We start from the raw sequence: 22,649 nt of genomic DNA, 5'->3' as shown, positions 1-22,649 counted from the left end.
AGACTATTAAAACATAATTACTCGTAATGTGCATGTCATGGACATGTGTTTGTCTTTAAAGCTGTCTAAAAGAGCAGGTAAAGGAAAAAAGTATACATTTTCTTGAGAATGTATTATTTATTATTTTAGGTCCAAGATATGATGTATGGGATTTTGATTTTACATTTAAGTTAGGACAGCTCTGCACCGATCTGTAATAGCATTGAGCTAAGTTGTTTGTGAGATGCTTTTTTATTTAAACAATGAAATGTGTCTTATCTGAAGTACATCTAGATATCTTAAGTGATGTTTGCAGCATTGTCCGCCATGAGGCATGCAACTGTGCAAAACGAAAAAGAGTAAAACAATCTTTGCTTCTTTGATGTGCTTTGCTGTGAGTTTCCGTAAACATGCACAGCCAAACATGGATTCATCACAGATATAATGGCAAGTTACTGCAAGGTATAGACCTACATGTATTCATGGACACCCACATGTCAGATGTCAAATTAACAGACTTGGCTTTTGATTTATTTGCAGCATGCTCTTCAGTCCATAAGCACATTTGCTGTAGCAAGCTTATGAACCAAGACCTCATCCTCCACCACAGAAACTGTTCACACGCTTTACATTCAAACGTTCTTCCTGTTTGCTGGCATACAATTTGGAGCTCTGTGTTTAGCTGTGGTGGGTTGATTGTTATTGTTTTCAGAATGAATTAATCTGCAGGTTTCACAGCTGTAGCCATTAAAACACCAGTTCACACAGAAACCATATAAGCTGTTATCAGCTAAATCCTTGTGTGAAAGTAGCTATACATGAAGAAACCAACAAGTTCAAACAAGTATGTCTTGCCATGACAAAAGAACAACACGCCTAAAATAAGACATAAGAAAAACGGCAAACAACATTTTCTTTGCATCTTTAGCTTTTTTGCACATTTAACTGTTTATTTGTGTTTATACAAAATATCAAGGATTAAACTTTTTTGCAAATTCAGTGTTGTGGACTATGTATGTGAAATAGTTTGTTCTGGGCACTAAATTGAAAACAAACCATTTTCCAGACAATTGTACATTACAATCTACAATTGTACATTAAAGAGCCTATGCTTGCACCTTGCACGTGTTCATGTGAATTCCAGTCTGATGCTGAAGTCCTGACATTAAAGAAGGGTAGAACTTACAATAGAACAAACAATAGAGAGTACGTGAAATAAAACCAGAAAAATGAGCATGATAAAAAAGTGTTAAGACTAAAGAATATCTAATTAAAAACGTTGCATGCTTTTTCTTATGCAACTATATAGAAGGAACATGGAAAATTGTTGTGGTTTAGTCAGCACGATCTGCATTCTTTCGGTTTCAAAACTATATAAAAGGAGCAGATCTTACAGATCACACTCACAGCATCAAGGACTCTGGTAAGTAATTTGCCTTTACATTATTGACAATATGGCATTGGTATTACAAGTAAATCTAAGCAAACCTGATAAAATATCTACAAAGACCAAATTTATATTTCATGCCCACTGACAGTCAAAATTGACTGATTAGAAATGATTTTGTCGGAAATTGGGTATGTTAATGAATACTAAAGCTCACTAATCTAATTTGTTCAGAATGGTTGAATCTTGAGTCTGTGTGGGAAAATATTTCTTGCAGAATAGAGGAGCCCACACATGAGTCGTTACGCTGAGAGAGACTTTAGACATTTGTGGCTAAAATTGAAAGAAAGACGTGTCAGACAGTTTCAATGTCTTCTCCGTCTCATGTCAATTAAATTGAGCAATTAGCCTGCTCAGTATAGGTTCTTATTAGGCTAGCGGTTACCAGAAACGTAATATAACGTTTTTCCGTTATGAAGGTGAGTATCAATTCATTTGAGGCACTGTAAGTAAAGCCTATCTTTTAAATTCATTTGTAAGTGTCAAATAATTGAATTGCAATTTAGTCTGTAATAAATTCATGAACATTAATATTTTTAAGTTTAAACCAAGCATTTTATTTATTTATTTATTTATTTTCACTCTTTGTTTTATTTCTTCCATAGGTTTCAGTTTCCCCAGTGCCTACGAGAAGCTGTGCTAGTAGACGCTCTGAATCTTGGCGCGCCCAATTCAAAGTGTTTAAAAACGTTACCATGTGTAAATACTGTAAGTATTGAATCATGTTCATTTCTAATTTGTGTCTGAGTGCATTGCGGAGATTGCGACAGTAAAAGATGTATAGGACTATAATCTTTTCCCTATTCATGAAATAACTGGGAAATAGAAAGTAAGACACCGAACACTTGAGACGAGTGAATAGAGAATTAAAAAAAAATTCTGAGGAAAACACAACTAACATTACGTCTGTTGTTTATTACAATTTGGGTCTGTTATGACCAAACGAAAACTCCAAACATATAGGCAATCTTCAAAAATTTCTGAAACTCTTGTATTTATTTGACAGTTTTTATAGTGTATTCTGTTGTTTTCTACAGTACCTGCAGTGATGGCACTGATCTTTTTTACATACCGTGTTGGTGGAAATTCTGACGATCCTCTGAGCAAATGTCTCCAAGACAGCGATTATGATGAGCTGCTGAGGATAACAAAAGAAGGTCTGCCTCCAACCCAGTCTCCTAAACATGTCATTATTGTTGGAGGAGGTGCTGCTGGACTTACTGCTGCAAAGTTTCTGGAGGATGCTGGACACAAGGTTTCAGAAATTACCTGTCAATCATCCATCTAAAATAGCATTTTCATCTTGCACAGTTCTCAGCTATGTGCACAATTAACAAAGGCTTAATAGGGTAGTCACAAGTCTAAAAAATAGGCACATTTAAATAATCTGTATAGTTTAAGATATAACCCATTTGTTCTGTTGTAGACAGAACATCTAATGTGTCGTTTAAGTTGAAGTAAAAGATTTTCTATATAAATTAAATCTGTCTTTAAATGAATATGTCTTCTATTGCTTATTTTCACTTTGTATTTTTTGCTATACTTTTTACTTTGCTGTAATAGGTGACGATTATTGAGGCAAGTAATCGAATAGGTGGAAGAATTCTAACACACAGAGAGAAAAGAGCGGGCTGTTATGCAGAACTTGGTGCCATGAGGATCCCAAGTTTCCACAGGTAAGTAATGTTTTATGAGATTTAAATCACCCAATGATCACATTTCTGAGGGTAATATGATAAGCAGAATCTCACACTGCAACATGGAACTGCTTTGGAACAGAGAAGGCAGCTTGTTTCAATGATCTTTTCTTTTAAGGATTCTTTTGACATTTGCAAAAAAGTTAGGCGTGAAGAAGGGAGAATTTGTACAGGAAGACAATAACACTTACTATTTTATAAATGGCTTGCGTTACAAAACCTACACCGTACGGCAGAATCCAGATGTTCTGAACTACCCTGTAAGTGAGCAGGAAAAGGGAAAAAATGCCAGTCAACTGTTTAACATTGCATTAAATAAGGTGAGTAAAATAAATGTATCCTCCAGTTTGAAATTTCTTAATTTTATTGTTTAAAAGTTTTAGACAAATATACGGTATATTTGATGGATTGTTTATTCTCTTTGGGGCCTGTATTAGTTAAGAGATGATCTGCAGAAAATGGGCTGTAAGAAAATGCTGCATACATATGATTCATACTCTCTTAAGGTAAAATATTAAAAACAAAATTCATGTAACAATTTGTTCAAACATAATTAATAACTGTGCTATCTTTTCAAAAGGAATATTTAGTAAATGTAGGAAATTTAAGTGGAGGAGCTTTGCGAATGATTGGAGATATCCTCAATGAAAACAGTTTCTTCTACACAGCCCTCACTGAAATGCTATACATTCATGCTGACATAAATGACAATACAACGTAAGTTATTGCATTACATCTACTACCATCAACATAATTTCTTTGTGTTGCGTAAAATGCACATTATAAATGTCTAAAAAAAGCTAAATAATATATTTTTTCCTTTAGATATTATGAATTCAAAGGTGGCTTTGATTCATTCCCCAACGCATTCTATACTGTGTTAAATGCCACAATTTTTCTGAACTCAAAAGTCCAGGCCATCAGCCAAACAGAAAACAATGTGATGGTTTCATATCAAGACTGGCGTAACCCCTCCGCTCTGACCAACATTACTGCCGATTATGTCTTAATGACGACCACAGCCAAAGCAACACTCTTCATAGATTTTAACCCCCCTCTGACAGCTATGAAGATGGAAGCGTTACGATCACTCCACTATTCCACATCAACAAAGGTGGTGCTAAGTTTCAGCAAAAGATTCTGGGAGGATGATGGCATCAAGGGTGGCAAAAGCATCACAGATCTACCATCACGGTTCATCCACTACCCCAGTCATAGCTTCCCCGGCATATCAGGGGGGCCCATATTAGCTTCTTACACTTCCTCTGATGATGCTGCGCTCCTTCAGACTTTACCAGACGATGAACTGAAAGCCTTGGTGTTGAATGACTTGGTGAAGATCCATGGAGAACATATCCGCCATCTCTGCACAGGGGGCACAGTGAAAAAGTGGGGATTGGACCCTTACAGTCATGGTGCCTTCGCTATCTTCACTCCATTTCAGATGATAGACTATGAAAGTCTTCTAGTCCAGCCTGAAGGGAGGATTTACTTTGCAGGAGAGCACACGGGCAGACCCCATGGCTGGATTGAGACTGCCATAAAATCAGGCCTGCGAGCTGCAAGAGATATAAATAGCATAAAGTAGAAAACAAATGAAAGTAATATTATAAATTACATTCAGTACTGTTGCGAGTTTATGGAGATTTGATCTTTATTTGAAATGTTTTTCATTAACTTTAACATTCTGAAATGTAAATGAAGACTATTGCACAAATAGCAAAAAATAATTAATATCATATGTTTTTTAAAATCTAATCTTCTATTAATCTGTTAATATAGGCCTATAGTGTTTATGCAACTTCATTATAAAAGTTACGATTGTGTTTCAAATGAATAAATTTATAAAAAAGAGTATCAAAAATAATTTAAATAAATGTAAAAATATATTTTCATTTCATTTTCATGTATTGTCATTTTCGTTTTAATAACAGCCTCTTTAAAATACAGTGCCAGCAACTGAAATTAAACGTTGGTAGTTGCTATGTTATTTTGTATGTAATATAGAAAATAAAAATATTTTTTGTGTCAGCTAATTATTAAGTCAGTCGTGTTTTTTTTTTAGCTCAAATTTACCGTGGCCGAGAAGTGCAAAACAAAACAACAAGTTGCAAAACTAAAAACAAATCTAAAAGCAAAATCCAAAAAATCCAAAATCAAAATGACAAATCTGAAAACGCAATATCAAATCTAAAAACAGAATAGCAAATCTTAAAACACAACAACAATTCGGGAAACAAAATAACAAGTCAGAAACCACATCGACAAGTCAGAAAGCAAAACGACAAGTCAGAAAACACAACGACAAATCAGTCAAACCGGAAAAGGTAGGTATTTTGTTGAAATGGGATAGCTACTGCTGACTGGATGAAACTCCTGTCAATCAAGATATCCAGGACGCTCAATGAGAAAGAACATGCATATGTGATACAGCGCATATTCATTAATTAAGGTTCAAAAGCCACATTTTGTTAATAAAGTTGAAACGGGCGATGCATTAGGAGTAGATGCGTGTCTGTTTCACACAGCATCAATGAGCAGAGTCGTCGCGCGGCGGGAGCCCTGAGCAGCACACATAGACTGCCTGTGTACCATCCATGATCGTTTTCCCCTCACAAGATACTATATAAGCATATGACATGATATGTACTTTAATCTGTCCCTGTTGGTTCTGGTGAGAGAGTGACTGACGCGATCGTTTGTTTCGCTTGCAAATATAAACATAAGCCTATACACGCACATCAAACGCGTGCGGTGTACGCGATGCGGTGCTGCGCGTCTCGGCCGATGTGTGAAGCCAAGCTGGAAAGCGATAACTTTGCTATGGTTTTGTTTGTACAACTGTAAAAAAATGTGAACGAATATAAAGAGACGTTCAGAACAACCACGCGTCAGATGCGCGTTTTCACAGTATTGTTATAGGCTTATGTTTATATTTATAAGTGAAAACAAACGCGTCAGTCACTCTCTCACCATAACCCACAGGGACACAGATTAAAGTACATATCATGTTATATGCTTATATTGTATGTATTTTGTGAGGGGAAAACGATCATGGCTGGTACACAGGCAGTCGCCTTTAAGATGCACTATGCGTGCTGCTCAGGGCTCACGCCACGCGAAGACTCTGCTCATTGATGCTGTGTGAAACAGACACGCATCTACTCCTAATGCAAGATGAGCTCGTTTCAACTTTATTAACAAAATGTGGCTTTTGAACCTTAATCAATGAATATGAGCAGTATCACATATGCATGTCCTTTCTCATAGTACATCGAGCGTCCTGGATATCTTGATTGACAGGAGTTTCATCCAGTCAGCAGTAGCTATCCCATTTCAACAAAATACCTACCTTTTCCGGTTTGACTGATTTGTCGTTGTGTTTTCTGACTTGTCGTTTTGCTTTCTGACTTGTCGATGTGGTTTCTGACTTGTCGATGTGATTTCTGACTTGTTATTTTGTTTCCCGAATTGTTGTTGTGTTTTAAGATTTGCTATTCTGTTTTTAGATTTGATATTGCGTTTTCAGATTTGTCATTTTGATTTTGGATTTTTTATTTTGCTTTTAGATTTGTTTTTAGTTTTGCGATTTGTTGTTTTGTTTTGCACTTCACGGCCACCGTACAAATTAGCTCATGAATGAAGTTTATTTGATAACACCGGTCACTGTCAACGTAGTAGTACATCCGGGTAATTCGAGTGACCTTGGTCCGCTTGAGAAAATCATGGCGGCTCTTGTAAGGATAAGTGCTGTTTGCCACAGAGGTGTCAGGCGTAAGTTCGTTTTATCACAGTCTTTGTCTTTACCTTGTATCACAGTTCTTTAGTAGTTATTTTGTGTTTTTAAGGTTGTGTTTAATTAAAAAGATTTCGATACGACGTTGCATGTGAATCTCAGCTAGCGTAACGTTACATGTACTGTACAGTTAAATTAGCATGCTAACCTCACTCCTCCACAAAACAGAGTTTAGCTAGGTGTTTTTTATTTCTCCAAATAAACTGCAAATATGTTTGTTGTATTTTGTCCTTGTCCATTACTTGAGGGGTCTTTGTCCTGTTACATGTATGGTGTTATTTACAGTGTTTTTTAGTCACGATTGGGCTGTAAAAACATTATTAGTTACCCATTTATTACAGACTCTAAACTGCACGTTAAATCAAATGTTACGATTTGTACGGCTTATTGGCGACGTCACAGTATGGCCATATGGCTCGTTTGATATATTTGGAATGATATTTCTGCATGCAAAAGCAACTTTTCTCGTTTAGTTAATTACATTAGTTGTTTTTTTTATGGATTTTCCAGCTCTGTTATTTCGCTCTTCATTGCTCATCAGACCTGTGGCTGCACAGAAGGATCGCGACTGTCCATACCTAATCTCAGCAAAGATACATGCAACACCCTCTAACTATGGTTGGTCTTTTATATTGTAATATCTTTTTGACCTTAACAATGTAACTGATTGGGTGATTTTGCTTATTCATCATGCCTTTTACACCTTTCTCCTGGTCTAAAGGTCTAGATTAGCTTTCTGTTTTATTAGCCTAATTGACTGCTCAGACTACAGAAAGAGTCTAGACAATGCACTATGTTTCTGTTTTCTTTATAGCTGGTTCTGGGTCCAAAGCTGCTTCCTTGCACTGGACAGGAGAGCGTGTCCTGAGTGCAGTTCTTCTGGGCATGATGCCCTTTGCCTACTGTTACCCAGGCCCGGCTATTGACTACTCCTTAGCAGCCGCACTCACTCTGCATGGTCACTGGTAGGACAGTTTGGTTTATGGTTTAAAATGGTTGTTTCTACTTGACTGTGTTTTTACAATTTTTAAATCAGAATTTTTTATTTCTTTGATAGAAGATTGTATTGAATGTTCACCTTTACGTTATACTGTTTCTCACAATCGGTTCTGACACAATTTTAATGAATCTGCTTTGGTCTTTAAAGCCAAGTCATGGGTGGCAGTAATACCCTTTGTACAAGGATTTAACCTCTTGAAGCGTTCAGGGCTGCACTGCTAATTTTAGCGAAGCCATTAGTCACATCAGGGTTGACATGATGGATCCATACATTGATACAACCTATAAAAACCTAGATGAAGTATTTTTCTTTCTTTATTTGTATTTCGTATTTATTTATTTTAGCCAGATATACATATAGTACTAGCTGAAAGAAACTGGCTTTAAAACATGTTGAATTCTGGGATTAGTTTTAATTTCCTGGGGCACACAGATGACACATGTTAAATAAGCATGACATGCTTCAGCTCTACTAAAGTTTTTATTAATTTCAAAGTAATTTAAAGTCAAATTGACCCTTTGCAAAGACCGCCCCCTTTTGCTATGTCTGACATCAGCCAGAGCGCTCCCAATGCACTAAAGAATATTTATCGTAGAATACTCATTTCTGGGAAAAAATTACGTGTACTTTCAGCCAAAAGCCATAAGAAAGTCTGCAATATGCATTTGAAGTATATATTTAGGATGTGAAAGTGACTCGGAATAAAGTAAACAAAATAAAGATCGAAGCTCTAGCCTAACATCCTGTGCTTGCTGTAACGACATAACGTCTGGATATCGCCATTGGTTTCTAACACGTTTTGGCAACGGTTGAAACTGATTATGACCATAAAGATAAAATTTTACCTCCCTTAAAATTCTGGCAGTGTTGATGAGATGAGATGCAGTCCTTCAGCGCGGATCATATGACAGTCAGTCTATGATGATGTAAAACTCTGGACAAGTCTGTTTTTAGAAGTCTTTATTGTTGTACATTATGACAACTAAGATTCCACAGTGACATGAATTTTAGCTGGGATCATGTTCGTACATTGTGACGGCCAGCAATAATCACAAATGACTTTTTAAAACCGCATAATGCGCAGCCGGTTAAACTTTATGCTTTGATTGTCGGACAAAATGGCGAATAGCAACAGGAGGCACATAATATTGGCATTATGATTGGTCCGGTCGCCTGTCAATCAAACTTCACGCGAATGGTCAATTGTCATTAAAATGAACAATCAGTGGATAAATCATTTTCTCTAACTGAAGCACATGGAGGACTTCACATACCATATGTACTCCAAGAGTCTTAATAGAGTCTTAAGTTCCAATGTTGTATTTGGATTGTAAAATATAATTGAAGTTACTTGCTTACAAGACCACTTAATAATAATAATACATTTTATTTAAGGCGCCTTTCAAATCACTCAAAGTCACCGTACATCAGAAGTAATAGAGACAACAACAACAAATATCAATATCAATAAAACACAAAGAAGAAAAACAGTAGTTACTGCAGACAGTAATCATGTAGGATAAGCTATTCTGAATAAGTGAGTTTAGCTTTAAATTGAGGTAACGAGTCTAAATTACGGATGTTAGCGGGGAGAGAATTCCAAAGGAGATGAGCAGCCCGACTAAAGGCTCTGTGACCCATGGTGGTTAAACGGGTCGTAGGTGTATGAAGGAGACCCAGTGAAGAAGAGCGGAGAGTTCGAGAAGGAACGTAGGACCGAATGAGATCTGAGAGGTTAAGTGGAGCGAGGTTATGGAGACTTTTATAAGTGAGAAGAAGAATTTTAAATTCAATGCGAGATTTGATAGGAAGCCAATGAAGCTGTTGAAGAGATGGTGTAATGTGTTGTATAGATGGAGTCCGGGTTATGATACGAGCAGCGGAATTCTGAATCAGCTGAAGTTTATGGAGAAGCTTGTGTGGTAAACCAAATAAGAGAGAATTACAGTAGTCAATGCGAGAAGTGACAAGTGAGTGGACAAGAACGAAAGTACTGTGTGGGGTAGGAGATGAACGAAGGCGAACAATATTACGAAGATGAAAGTAACAAGACCGAGTTATACTATTAATGTGGGCTTCAAATGAAAGAGTGCTGTCAAAGATGACCCCCAAATTCCTAATCTGGCGAGAATGTGAGACGAAGGAACCATCAATGTATAAAGAAAAACTGGAGGACCTAGAAAGACTGGAATTAGTGCCACTTCAGTTTTACAAGCTCGAGTGCATGGCTGAAGTTCACACACTAGCTTTGCGTGACCGTGTGGGACATTGTTTCACTTATTGATTATTATGAAATGCATTTGTATACAATTGATCAATAGTATGAAATAGTAGATTCAGTTATTAACAACAAATTGTCAAGTAATCATTAACATCCTAGACATTGCAGTGTTGTTTGAAAAAGATAACAAAGCACATTTACTGATGCTTAAACTAATCATGATAATGATAACCACTTTTTAAACATCTAAGTATTTTAATGCCTTGTGTTGTGTGTTTTCTAGGGGACTTGGCCAAGTTTTGACCGACTACGTTCATGGAGACTTTAAAGTCAAGATGGCTAGTGCAGGTCTCTTCGTTCTCTCGACTGTCACATTTGCCGGCCTTTGCTACTTCAACTACCACGATGTAGGAATTTGTAAAGCTGTGGCCCTCTTGTGGAGTAAATAAGTGGACTAAGATGGGCAGGGGGTGGTTTGGGATCCGCTTTCAACATCAACAGACTTGCATTCAATTGTATACATTTGTGAGATTATATGTAAATTCTATAAATATATCATTTTTGACCGCATACAATGTCGATTCACAAGCGTTTAAATTGTAAATGGTGTCAGTTTGTTCAGAACATATGTTTCGCTTTTGCCTAATATGGAAGTTTCTGTATAAAATCAGTGTTGAAAATGCATTCAACTAAACAGATTATTGGGTTAAAAGACATTGTCGCTTCTTACAAGCTAAAAAAAATCTATACAACAAGGAAGACTAACTGCATTGAGTTTTTACGAAAACAAGATAATAAAAGGTTTGTCTGCAAGTATCTGTACCAGCAGCATCATTATCAGAATGCTGTTTATGTTGCAATGTCATCGTGGAAAATGCAGAATTATACCAGTTTATATAACAATGCTTTATATCAAAAACACATTGCCATACATTGATGTTATATAGACCTTACATGCGTATACCCCAGGTATTAAACATCATGTACAAATCTTCTAAGACTATTCATAACATCTTGAGAATTGTAAGATTAACAGTATTTCAGCTTGATGACACAATATCTTTGCATGGTAACATTTTGCTTACGTAATCATTTATTGCTGGTAATCTGAGCATAAATAACAAGTTTATTTAAATTGCTTGGGTCGTCGCTTGAAAAGCAGGCTTGCTACACTGTTATTACAGAACTGTCAGCTTGTATGTCACAAGTCTAAAATTGAGTCTATAAACTGTAAAAATCATTTTGGAGTAATTTTTAATTGATTCTTAAGGTGATGAAATTTCAAACAGAATGCAAGTATTGTTTTTATATTTTATGACTCGAGCAAGACTTTGCACTGGCTATTGAGCTCTGTGTAATAAATGTGTTAACAGTTTTGATGCAGATCTAAGCTTTGCGTAAAGTTGTGCACATCCTGCCACTTAAGAGTAAAGACAATAGCTTGTTTTGTTTATTTGGCACCAATAAGGCACCATTCAAAGGAAAAGTTTACCCAAAAATGAAAATTCTGTCATCATTTACTCACCCTCGAGGTGTACCAAATCTGTATAAATGTCTTTGTTCTGTTGAACACAAAAGGAGATATTTTGAAGAATGTAGGAAAGCAAACAGTTCTGGGGCACTTTTGACTATCATTGTATTTTTTCCCACTGTGGTAGTCCATGGTGGCCAAAAACTGTTTGGTTACAAGAATTCTTCCAAATATCTTTCTCTGTGTTCATCAGAACAAAGACATTTATACAGATTTGGAACAACTTGAGGGTGAGTGAATGATGACAGCATTTTCATTTTTGGGTGAACTGTCCAATTGTTCATTTCAGGTTATTGTGTAACACAATATTGCTGTAATGTTCTGTAATTTAAACTAGATGGAGCTAGATGCTGTGACACTGGAGCACAGGGTTTGATCTAATTTACAGTTTGGGACATAATGAAACATAAGACAGTTTTGTCCCTGATGAACTTACCTTCATTGCCACACAAACAGGGGAGACAACACTGTTAAAATGTTGTCCTTTGTTATAAAATGAACATTAAAATGTAAGGGTTTTTCAACCATTCATTTATTTGTCTTTGTAGCTGTATTATAACAATTTTAATTGGAGTTACTGCCAGACTCAGAGTCGTATATGATTTTTAGGGTAATGGGTAGCATATATATATATATATTTGCTTAAAAACTGCCTATTTAACACAACGTATTGTATTGCTGATACGTGCTGTTCCGATCCTGACCATGCTAAATTTGCAGTTTTTAAAGGCTTACGTGCATCGAAAAAAAGGTAGTCGACACCGATACGCTTTAAACTCATTAATATGTGCCCTCCGGGAGGGATATATTTAGAAGTGCCAGTTAGGATCTTTATTACAACAAGATCTTTAAAGAGTTTGGGTATTCTGTTTTAGCACAAAATGCTATTTTAAATGACTGGAAATTCCCATGCAGAACATTTATGACATGGTGAATATGACACTGAATGTAATTTTTTATACTTTCATACTGTTTAATTATTTGCAATAGACTGCATTTGAGCAATGTCTGTATCTACAATATTACATCAGAACTATCACTTCAACTCACTTATCCTAACAAAATAATCTTAGTACTACTTACAATACAAGGCTGTCTAATTAATATGGAAAAAAACTTACTGGACTATCTCAGCAGGTAAAGAAAAGCATTAGAAAGTAACAATAAGATGAAAACATTGACCTGTTTAACCCAAAACAGATATCACACCATCTTTTCAACTAATACTTATTAAGGACAGTACCTACAACTTGTCTGTTTTAATAAGACATGTAACAATCATGGTTTTCTTAAATGAAAGTATTACTTTAACATACCAAAATAGGAGCACGAGGCAGAGATTGGAAAGTCCAGTTTCAGTTAATGTTTATTTAGCTACAGTGTAAATGTGAATAGTTTTTCTGTTTATATGTTAACCTAGTTTGTATGCAAAATCCAACATTCTACAGGGAAAATGTACAGTACAAGACTTCATAAAACTGGGACCAAAATCAGTTGTCACTTAGTTTTATTGGACTACAATACCAGAAATCAATTGAGAAACAAAATAAAACATGCAATAAAATTGAAAAAGTTAATCAAATTAAAAGGTAACAAAATAAAAAGTTAAAGATTTTTTGTTAATTACCTGTAAAGTTTGCCAAATTTTACAGTAGGTTTATAGCCAATATGGTGCCTTAAGTGTGTAAATGTGTGTGGCAATTTCATGTATTTAGTTAGATTGAAGGAGAATATATGTACTATATATCTATAGCTGATCTATAATCGGCAGGTGTTGAATAAAAAGTCTCAACCATGAGCTGTAGATGAAGCATGATCAAAAGAATGCTTTTTTCTACCCTAAATAGCCGTACTTTGTTAAGAACTGGTGTTGTGACCTTAATCAATCTTTTCACTACAATGTACCTCAAAGGGATACTCCACCCAAAAATTATGTCAGAAGAATTGTTCCAAACCTGTATAAACACAAGGAAAGATATTTAAGAAATGTTATACATTTCTGGGACATCATTGACTACCATATAGGCCCTCAAAGGTGCCCTAGAACTACTTATTCTTCAAAATATCTCATTTTGTGTTCAACAGAACAAAAAAAAGAGAATTGTTCCTACTATAGTAGTGAATGATGTCCCAGAAATGTCAGTTGCTAACATTTTTCTAAATATTTTTTTAAAGAAATTTATACAGGTTTGGAACAACTTGAGGGTGAGTAAATGATGACAGAATTATCATTTTTGGGTGGATTAAGGTCTTTATACTTTTACCACACATCTTGTTTTGTTTTTACCAATTATTACATTTCAATCTTCCTTAAAGCTATCTGTTGCTCCTTTACCAACGTGTTTCATTGTAACACTGGGGCAGAGTAACCATGCAGAGAAGCGGATCCACGTGCAGATTAAGATTTAATAAAACCAAAATTAAACAAAATAATCAAAAGGCAACAACGACTGACAATCAACAAATGAAACACAAGGGCTTAAGGGAAAACGAGATAAGAAACACCTGTGGCACCGATTAACACAGAACCAATGAACAAAAAGAAAGGACTACAAAATCAAACGGGAAACAAGAAGAACGTTATCTCATCCTACATAATGTCTAGGCCCGGTTTCACGGACAAGGTTTAGCTTAAGCCAGGACTACGCCTTAGTTAAATTAGGATAATTATAAAAATGCCTTAGTTAAAACTATGCTAGTGTGAATCTTGAGACAAAATAATAGCACTGACATATTTTAAGATCTGTCAGTGCAAGTTGCTTTCAGTTAAAACAGCTCAGACATGCATTTTAGTCTGGGACTAGCTTAAGCCTTGTTTGTGAAACCGGGCACTGATGTATTAATTAGCATACTGAACAGGCTCTCCTGTTTTTGTCAAGTGGTTGATGTCCTTAGGGCAATATCATGTTGACCCTGGGACAACATTTAAATCAACCAATCAGATTTCAGAAATAAGTTTACAGTTTATTTTAAGTTTAATCTTCCAACCAGGATTAGGTGCTTCTATTGTTTTTCACTTATCATTGCCCTCTGATTTTAGGAGTAAGTTATGGTTAGGGTTGGGGTTTGGTGTGGGTTTAGGTTTTATTTATAAAATTGTTGTCCTTAGGTCAACAAAATATGTTGCCCTGAAGACATCAACCACTTGGCAAAATCAGGTCGAGCTACAACAGGGCGATGTTAGAATAGCCTATTCAATACAATATTCAACGCATGTAGGCAAATTTTTTCAGTTAGATAAAGAATAATGCATATTAGTCGGAGCCGATAGCCTTGTGGTTAGTGCTCCGACATATGGCGCTGTTGCGCTCCGGGCGACCAGAGTTCGAGTCCCGGCTCGTGGTCCTTTCCCGATCCCACCCCCCTCTCACCCACTTCGTTTCCTCTCCTCTCATTGTTACTGTACTATAAATAAAGGCAAGAAAACGCCCCCCAAAAAAGAATAATGCATATAAATATTCATATTTCACATGTATAACATTGATAGATTATAGTTTTTTTTTTTAAATTTGATAACCTTCCCATGACAGAAAGATTTCTGAGTCATGTATTTCTGTGTTTTTTATCAGTGAGGTTATTAAGGATAGTTACATTATTTGGGAAATTCCCAAACATTTTAGAACGATGTCATAGAACAAGATGTTCATGACCTTAAATCACCATAACTGCCTTGCATCAATTCATAAGTAGGCGATTTAACTTTGTAGTGATTATAGATGTTCAACGCTTTCTGCTACTGTAGGTTTAGTATGCAGTCAGAGATGAGGTTTGTTAATAAATAATTTAATTTAATGTGTTTGTATTGTTATTTCAGATGGTTTAGACAGTAACAAAGCTCATCATTCTTATCAAGCTTAACCTTACGTGAACTTATCTAGCCAAAGTGCATCCAAGTTGGTGGGGTCTGTGATTTGGACTTGCATAAGCACCATGTGACCCGAAAAGAGCTCTCTATATAAGACAGTCCTGGTAGCAGAGGGACACTAGGCAACCTCTGAAGAACATCTGACTCGGCTTCAAAGCCACGACAAAAAGAGCAACATGTCCACCATGAACCGGCTGAACAGTGACAGTCTTGGTAAGTTCTAGTCATAGATTTAAATGTATTCTTGTTGTAGCAACAAAATGCATCTAGTAAAAATGGATGAAATTGTTCCCCACAGGCTGGAAGAAGACCAGGTCAGAAAAAAGGCATTTTACAGACATACATGGTCTGCCATGCATTGAAAACCTGGTGCTTTCTGCGGAGGAAACACCAGAGCCCATTGCAACCAAAATCACAGGTAATATCCCCTCATGGATCGAAGGCAATTTTCTCAGGAATGGACCTGGAAAGTTTGAGATTGGAAGAAGCAGGTGAGTACCATTTGGGTTCCTTCATAACCAGCCATATGTATATCAACCAAAAAGTGAATGATCGGTTACGTTTGCTCCACAGTTTCAACCACTGGTTTGATGGCATGGCGCTTATGCACCAGTTTCATATCGAGGATGGAAAGGTGACATACATGAGTCGATTCCTGAACAGCGATTGCTACAAGGAAAACACTGAGCATAACCGCATCGTGGTGTCTGAATTTGGTACGATTGCAGTGCCGGACCCGTGCAAAAACTTCTACCAGCGCTTCCTCTCCCGCTTTGAGCTGCCCAGTAAGTGATCATCAATTCTAACTGAATTAACCTGATTATGTTCCGAATATGTGAATCTGTCATCTTCCTCTTCATATATAGAGCCATCTGACAATGCAAATGTCAGCTTTGTCCAGTATAAAGGAGACTACTATGTCAGCACTGAGACAAACTTCATGCACAAAATAGACCCAAAGACACTTGAAACTAAAGAAAAGGTGCATACTAATTAAAGTATTTGTTATTAGAAAAGAGGACAACCCAACTAAAATGTGAAAATCATTCATTTTAGGTGGACTGGAGTAAATTTATTGCAGTTAATGGAGCCACAGCTCATCCCCATATGGATCCTGATGGGACCACATACAACATGGGCAACTCTTACACTCCTAAAGGTTTGAATCAATACTGAGATAATAAATCTTTATCTTTAATATCATGAATAAATGGAAAATTCATTATTTTGTTTATCTTTAATTAACTAAAATTCTTCTCGACTTATTTACAGGTGCTTTCTACAACATCATAAGAGTGCCCTCAAAGAAGGTGAATCAAGGGGATGCTTTGGAAGGAGCCACGGTTATTTGCTCCATCCCATCTGAGGACAAGTCCAAACCATCCTACTATCATAGCTTTGGTAAGTGAGAAGTGTCATTACTAAATACACAATATTCTCAACTACTGTAATAAAACACATTTTTTTAATTGACTTCACAGAATTATCTTTCACATTTTAAAGCCATTTTTGTACATTGGTATTGCAGCCATGTCAGAGAATTACGTGGTATTCATCGAGCAGCCAATCAAAATGGATCTCTTGAAGATTGTGACAGGAAAACTGCGTGGAAAGGGGATTAGTGATGGCGTATACTGGGACCCAAAGAGGAACACAGTTTTCCATGTAGTGAATAAGCACACTGGAAAGGTAACCAACTAACACTACTCAACAATATATATTCACATCATTTATAATGTGAAAGATTTCATTTGATTTAATTTAGTATAGTTCATTTAAAACATCAAATTAGGTTCCCTTTAATCATGAATGAATGATTCTTTAATTCATTTTGTTACAGCTTAGCGTCATCAAATATTACGCAAAGCCAATGTCAACCTTCCATCAGATAAACTGTTTTGAAGAAAACGGTTTTCTGATTATGGACATGTGCTTTTCTGAGGACGGCCAGGCCATTAACAACTACCTGATACAGAACTTAAAAAAGTCTGGGAATGCTCTAGATGAGGTAAAATTATAAGGTTAAATCTTTTTTCTTTTCTGTTCTGTGTAATGACCTTGTCATTTTTCTAGGTATACAACATCATGTGCAGAGTGTTCCCTAAACGTTTTGTCCTACCCTTAAATGTGGACAACAACACACCATGTGGGCAAAATCTAAACACACGGTTGAACAGCACCTCAACAGCTATTAAAACAGACAAGAACAAGGTTGGTTTATGTGGTTAACATTGCTAATATATAGCATTCTCTATATATTATCAAGTGTTTGACCATATGATGTACTCTGCCTTACCATTTAAACAGGTGTTCTGCACACATGAAGATCTTCATGGTGAAGATCTCCATGAATATGGAGGTCTTGAATTCCCACACATCAACTATTCAAAGTACAACACCCGGCCCTACCGCTACTACTATGGATGTGGCTTCAGACACCTGGTTGGAGATTCGCTCATTAAAATGGACCTTCAAGACAAGCAAATGAAGGTTAGTTGGTGTTTTAGGTTTAGTAACTGAACCTAAACCAATGTTAACCAGTAAAAAATGTTTTAACTAATGATTGTTACGCAGGTGTGGAAACATGGAGGCCTGTATCCGTCAGAACCAGTTTTTGTCCCATCGCCTAGTGCTGTGGGGGAGGATGATGGAGTCATTTTGTCTGTTGTCATCACCCCTAATCAGGTATAACATGTCACATTTAAAAACTCCTTATAAAGCTTATAAAACTCACAGACTGATATTTATAATATATACTGATGAGTAATTGTCGCTCTAGGACAAAAGCACATTCCTTCTGGTGCTGGATGCAAAAACGTTTGAAGAATTGGGACGTGCGGAAGTACCTATGAACATACCATATGGTTTTCACGGGACTTTCCAAACAAAACACTGAGCTGGAATTTTATAAAGTGCAAAAATTATTAGTGCAAAATCTTTTAAAGGCAATACTGCATCTAATGCATTCTACGGTGCCTACTATATGTTATATGTTAAATAAACTATATACTGTATATTGCCTATATTGAATACTAAGAAAATGTATGACTCTGATGTAAATTAACTCATAATAATATTTGCACTGTTCAGTTTACACATGAATATTAGCACTACCTGTATCGTTTTTTCTTGTTCCATTTGTTCATCATTTTGGATAAAAGCATCTAAATAAATACATGTAAATAATGCTTGTTTACATTTTCATTTATTGTGCATATCACCCCAGATCACCACAAAATATCAGTGAAACCTAAAGTATTTTCAAATTTTGTCGAAGTATATAAACATTTACAATCAACGTTTTAACAGCGTTGCATATATTGTTGCTTGTAACATATAGAAATGCATTATACAATCCATTAGAAAGACCTTCAAAACTATCCATGTAGTTTGTCAGAGATCAAAGCCAGACATTGTCTCAGGTGTTCTTTCTTCTCTTTGAGGTGAGATTCCAAGCTTCTAGCTTCAGTAAGAATATCTTCAAGCTCTCTAAGCTGCGAGGCATCCACATCAGCTCTTTCCCTTTGAAGAGAGCATTTGAAGTTGACATTGAGTACAAACATTATAGATCTACCATTAAAGAGACACAAAGGTCCATCCATCCAGTTACCTCAAGACCTCTGAGTAGTTTGAGAAGAGAACACCGACCTCTCTGTTTGCCTCTAAAATGTGAAGAGAGACAAATAACAGAAAAGTCAGTACAATGCCGCATGAGGTTTAAATATCCACTAGTATCCACAAGTAATTGATCGCATAAGGAAAATGAAGTCGTACCTGCCAGAGCTGTTTCAAAACCGTAAGGCATGTCCACAGCTGCTGATCTGGGATGTTTTTTGGTCATTTTTGCTGGAGATGTCTCAGAAAACGTAGTGGCATTTTCAAGCTGCAAGCAAATTAGACCGAAAGAAAACTGAACATCAAGCACTGACCATTTTGTTTGGCTGTAGAAATGTTAACTCTATAAGCTCTTGTGTAGTTCATATAAATAGTGAATTGAAATCCTCACCTCATGTATTTTTGATTTTGACCTCTTGTCTTCTGCTCCCCTGGCCATCATGGTACCTCGTGAACAGTGCACTGTCTGTACTTAATGACTAAACAAAACATTGGGGTATTTGGGCTTTTTTGTAACTTAAAAAAAAGAAACCTCACTAAGTTAGTTGCAGCTCTGCTCCACGACCTCTGTGACATTTAACAAGTATAAAGGCAAATGAAGACCGTTTTTCATTTACATATTTGGCAGACGCTTTTATCCAAAGCAACTTACATTGCATTATCCTATACATTTATACATAGGCATGTGCAATCCCTGGGCTCGAACCCACAACCTTGCGTTGTTAACGCAAATGCTCTTAATGTATACCAACTGAAATGTACCATACAAATGTGCCATACTGAAATGTATACCAACTGCATATGCACAATTTAGAATCTTTTAGACTGTAAATCGTATTATATTGTATTGTCATTGTGTTGAATGTCTGTACTAGAAGCTTCCAACACCAAAGAAAATTCCTTGTGTGTGCAAACACACTTGGCAATAAAGCTCTTCTGATTCTGATTCTGATTGATGTTTTACTGGCATTGGGAATACATTTTATAGTTCTGTGCGCGTTTAGGATCATTTTAAACCAGTGTTGACATTTCCTATTGTTATAATGGATGTCTATTTTGCCGGAATTCACTATTCGCCTAATTGATTGACGACAACATACCGAAAACATCTTAAACTTGATAAAGAAACATACATTTTTGGGGAGATAAAACGAGATAAATACCAGAATTCAATTCGTATACGATAAGCTTTGAGGTTTCCGGGTCTTCAGTCTCACCACAGTTTATCTCACCGACCAAACGTCACACCAGTGACCGTTATTTTAAACCTGTCAATAATCGCGCGCCCACAGAAACGATACATTTATTACATTTATTCATTTGGCAGACGCTTTTATCCAAAGCGACTTACAAGTAGGAGAGCATATAAACATTTTGTCAGCACGCTAAACAGTACCGTTAGTTTGCAAACTGGAGGATTAAAGCTGGAGTAAGCAAGGGATACATTTAAATTACACGAGGACCTCAAGAGATTACGCCAAAAGCTTTTCTTTACTAATTTAAGGATAAAATAGTTAGCCTAAAATACTATATCAGATTTGATCAGGTCACATTTATTATACAACTAAATGTATAGTGGCAACAAATGTAACAAACAAATGACAGTGAGCCGAAGTGGAGAACTGACTGAATGCGTTTACATAATCTGATCAGTAGATGGGGGTGTTGACCGACTCCTTAGCTACTAATGATGCGACATGTTATGATGAAAGTCGTGTGTGATCACTGTCAATATTTCAGGAGACTAACAACAGTTATAAGCTTATTTGATTTAAAGGATGGGTAATATTGAAATGTGCTTTACATGGAATAAGCATGCATACAGAAATAAAAACATTCTCGTTTTCACGCAGATTTAAAGTCAGGGTGGCATTTTACCATGACGCCTGCGAGGCTTGTTCAGCTTGGTTACATTAACAAATTAAAAATATCAGAATCAGAAAGAGCTTTATTGCCAAGTATGTTTGCACATACAAGGAATTTGTTGTGGAGACAGGAGCATCCAGAACACAGAAACAGCAATAACAGTACACAGAGACCATAACACAATAGAATACAGTACACAATGATTTAAATAAGGGCCTATGGGTATAAAAAATTAAGAAATACAATACAATAAACATAAGATAAAGATATAGAGAGTGTAAAGCTATGTATGTATGTAAATATGTAAAGTAAAAAATAAGAATAGTCTATTGTATGTACAAGGTATGTGCTATATACAGCAGAATGAATGAAATATAATTTACAGAAAAAGTTGTATAAAAATAGATAGTGTATTATCTGGAAGATATAATTAATATTGCACTTAATTATTATTGAGTTATTAATTGCACGGTGTGTAAAAACATTTAACTGTTCAAGAGGTAGATGGCCTGAGGGAAGAAGCTGTTTTTGTGTCTGGTTGTTTTGGTGCTCAGTGCTCTGTAGCGCCGACCAGACGGCAGCATTGTGAAGAGATGATGGCTTGGATGTGAGAGGTCCAGGGTGATTTTCTGAGCCCTTTTCCTCACTCTGGATGTATACAGTTCTTGGAGGGTGGGCAGGGGAGCACCAATGATCTTCTCAGCTGTCCGAACCGTCCTCTGTAGTCTTCTGATGTCTGACTTCGTGGCTGAGCCAAACCAGACAGTGATGGATGTGCAGAGGACAGACTCTATGACAGCTGAGTAAAACTGTTTTAATAGAGTTTGTGGTAGGTTGAACTTCTTCAGCTGATGTAAGAAGTACAACCTTTGCTGGGCTTTTTTAGCAATGGAGCCAATGTGATTGTCCCACTTCAGGTTCTGAGAGATGGTGGTGCCCAGGAACCTGAATGACTCCACTGCTGCCACAGTGCTGTTCATGATGGTGAGAGGGGGGAGTGCAGGGGGGTTTCTCCTGAAGTCCACAATCGTCTCCACTGTTTTAAGCGTGTTCAGCTCCAAGTTGTTATGACTGCACCAGACAGCTGCTCAGCCTCCTGTCTGTACGCAGACTCATCACCATCCTGGATGAGGCCAATGAGTGTGGTGTCGTCTGCGAACTTCAGAAGTCTGACAGAAGGGTCCTGGGCAGTGCAGTCATTTGTGTACAGGGAGAAGAGCAGTGGGGAGAGAACGCACCCCTGGGGGGCGCCAGTCGAATGACTTCATGACCACAGATGTGAGAGCGACGGGTCTAGTCATTCAGTCCTGTGATTTTGGGTTTCTTTGGGATGGGGATTATGGTGGAGCGCTTGAAACAGGAAGGAACTGTGCACAGCTCCAGTGATCTGTTGAAGATCTGTGAGATGTCTATCATGTCTATGAGTATATTATCTTTTCAATTTATTAATGTATAAATTGAAACCAGACTAATAAAGACCGAGAAAATAGAAAAACGTTTCGTTTCATTTTCATTATCCTTAGTAATGCGCCGCTTATGTTCACCGAAACAAAAACATAATGTGCCTTATGTATCCATGGTAATGACTGTCTGCGGTTGACCGCTAGAGGCGCCCGTTCACACTTCACAGAC

At 36.7% G+C, this 22,649-nt stretch overlaps 3 protein-coding genes across 3 annotated transcripts; all 3 read left to right on the top strand.

Annotated features, from left to right (window-relative positions):
* Window positions 1-1,365: 1,365 nt before the first annotated feature.
* il4i1 (interleukin 4 induced 1) lies at window positions 1,366-5,150 on the top strand. Its single transcript, XM_057351414.1, has 8 exons — window positions 1,366-1,402; window positions 2,032-2,134; window positions 2,464-2,681; window positions 2,990-3,102; window positions 3,242-3,443; window positions 3,561-3,629; window positions 3,704-3,840; window positions 3,949-5,150. Exons 2-8 carry the CDS (start codon window positions 2,122-2,124, stop codon window positions 4,709-4,711), a joined length of 1,515 nt encoding a protein of 504 aa, XP_057207397.1. The 5' UTR covers window positions 1,366-1,402; window positions 2,032-2,121; the 3' UTR covers window positions 4,712-5,150.
* A 1,612-nt stretch (window positions 5,151-6,762) lies between these two features.
* Window positions 6,763-11,515, top strand: sdhdb (succinate dehydrogenase complex, subunit D, integral membrane protein b). The gene is made up of 4 exons (XM_057351899.1): window positions 6,763-6,897; window positions 7,430-7,537; window positions 7,734-7,884; window positions 10,424-11,515. The coding sequence occupies exons 1-4, from the start codon at window positions 6,849-6,851 to the stop codon at window positions 10,587-10,589; spliced, it is 474 nt and encodes a 157-aa protein (XP_057207882.1). The 5' UTR covers window positions 6,763-6,848; the 3' UTR covers window positions 10,590-11,515.
* Window positions 11,516-15,231: 3,716 nt separating this feature from the next.
* On the top strand, window positions 15,232-18,713 carry bco2b (beta-carotene oxygenase 2b). The gene is made up of 12 exons (XM_057351340.1): window positions 15,232-15,749; window positions 15,835-16,027; window positions 16,110-16,321; window positions 16,403-16,518; window positions 16,593-16,695; window positions 16,809-16,937; window positions 17,065-17,225; window positions 17,377-17,544; window positions 17,610-17,747; window positions 17,844-18,026; window positions 18,111-18,221; window positions 18,316-18,713. Exons 1-12 carry the CDS (start codon window positions 15,713-15,715, stop codon window positions 18,430-18,432), a joined length of 1,668 nt encoding a protein of 555 aa, XP_057207323.1. The 5' UTR covers window positions 15,232-15,712; the 3' UTR covers window positions 18,433-18,713.
* Window positions 18,714-22,649: the final 3,936 nt, after the last annotated feature.

This window comes from Triplophysa rosa, linkage group LG14 (assembly GCF_024868665.1).
Source record: "Triplophysa rosa linkage group LG14, Trosa_1v2, whole genome shotgun sequence".
NCBI classification, from domain to species: domain Eukaryota; kingdom Metazoa; phylum Chordata; class Actinopteri; order Cypriniformes; family Nemacheilidae; genus Triplophysa; species Triplophysa rosa.
This window is presented reverse-complemented; position numbering and strand designations above follow the sequence as displayed.

Bases quoted from the DNA above. Each gene is read 5' to 3' on its own strand.
- il4i1 (XM_057351414.1), top strand. The intron at 2,682-2,989 runs GTTTCAGAAATT...TTGCTGTAATAG, and splicing joins TGGAGGATGCTGGACACAAG to GTGACGATTATTGAGGCAAG. The intron at 3,841-3,948 runs GTAAGTTATTGC...TTTTTCCTTTAG, and splicing joins GACATAAATGACAATACAAC to ATATTATGAATTCAAAGGTG.
- sdhdb (XM_057351899.1), top strand. From the start codon at position 6,849: ATGGCGGCTCTTGTAAGGATAAGTGCTGTTTGCCACAGAGGTGTCAGG. The intron at 7,538-7,733 runs GTTGGTCTTTTA...TTTTCTTTATAG, and splicing joins TGCAACACCCTCTAACTATG to CTGGTTCTGGGTCCAAAGCT. The intron at 7,885-10,423 runs GTAGGACAGTTT...TGTGTTTTCTAG, and splicing joins CTCACTCTGCATGGTCACTG to GGGACTTGGCCAAGTTTTGA.
- bco2b (XM_057351340.1), top strand. From the start codon at position 15,713: ATGTCCACCATGAACCGGCTGAACAGTGACAGTCTTG. The intron at 16,322-16,402 runs GTAAGTGATCAT...CTTCATATATAG, and splicing joins CTCCCGCTTTGAGCTGCCCA to AGCCATCTGACAATGCAAAT. The intron at 16,696-16,808 runs GTTTGAATCAAT...ACTTATTTACAG, and splicing joins CAACTCTTACACTCCTAAAG to GTGCTTTCTACAACATCATA.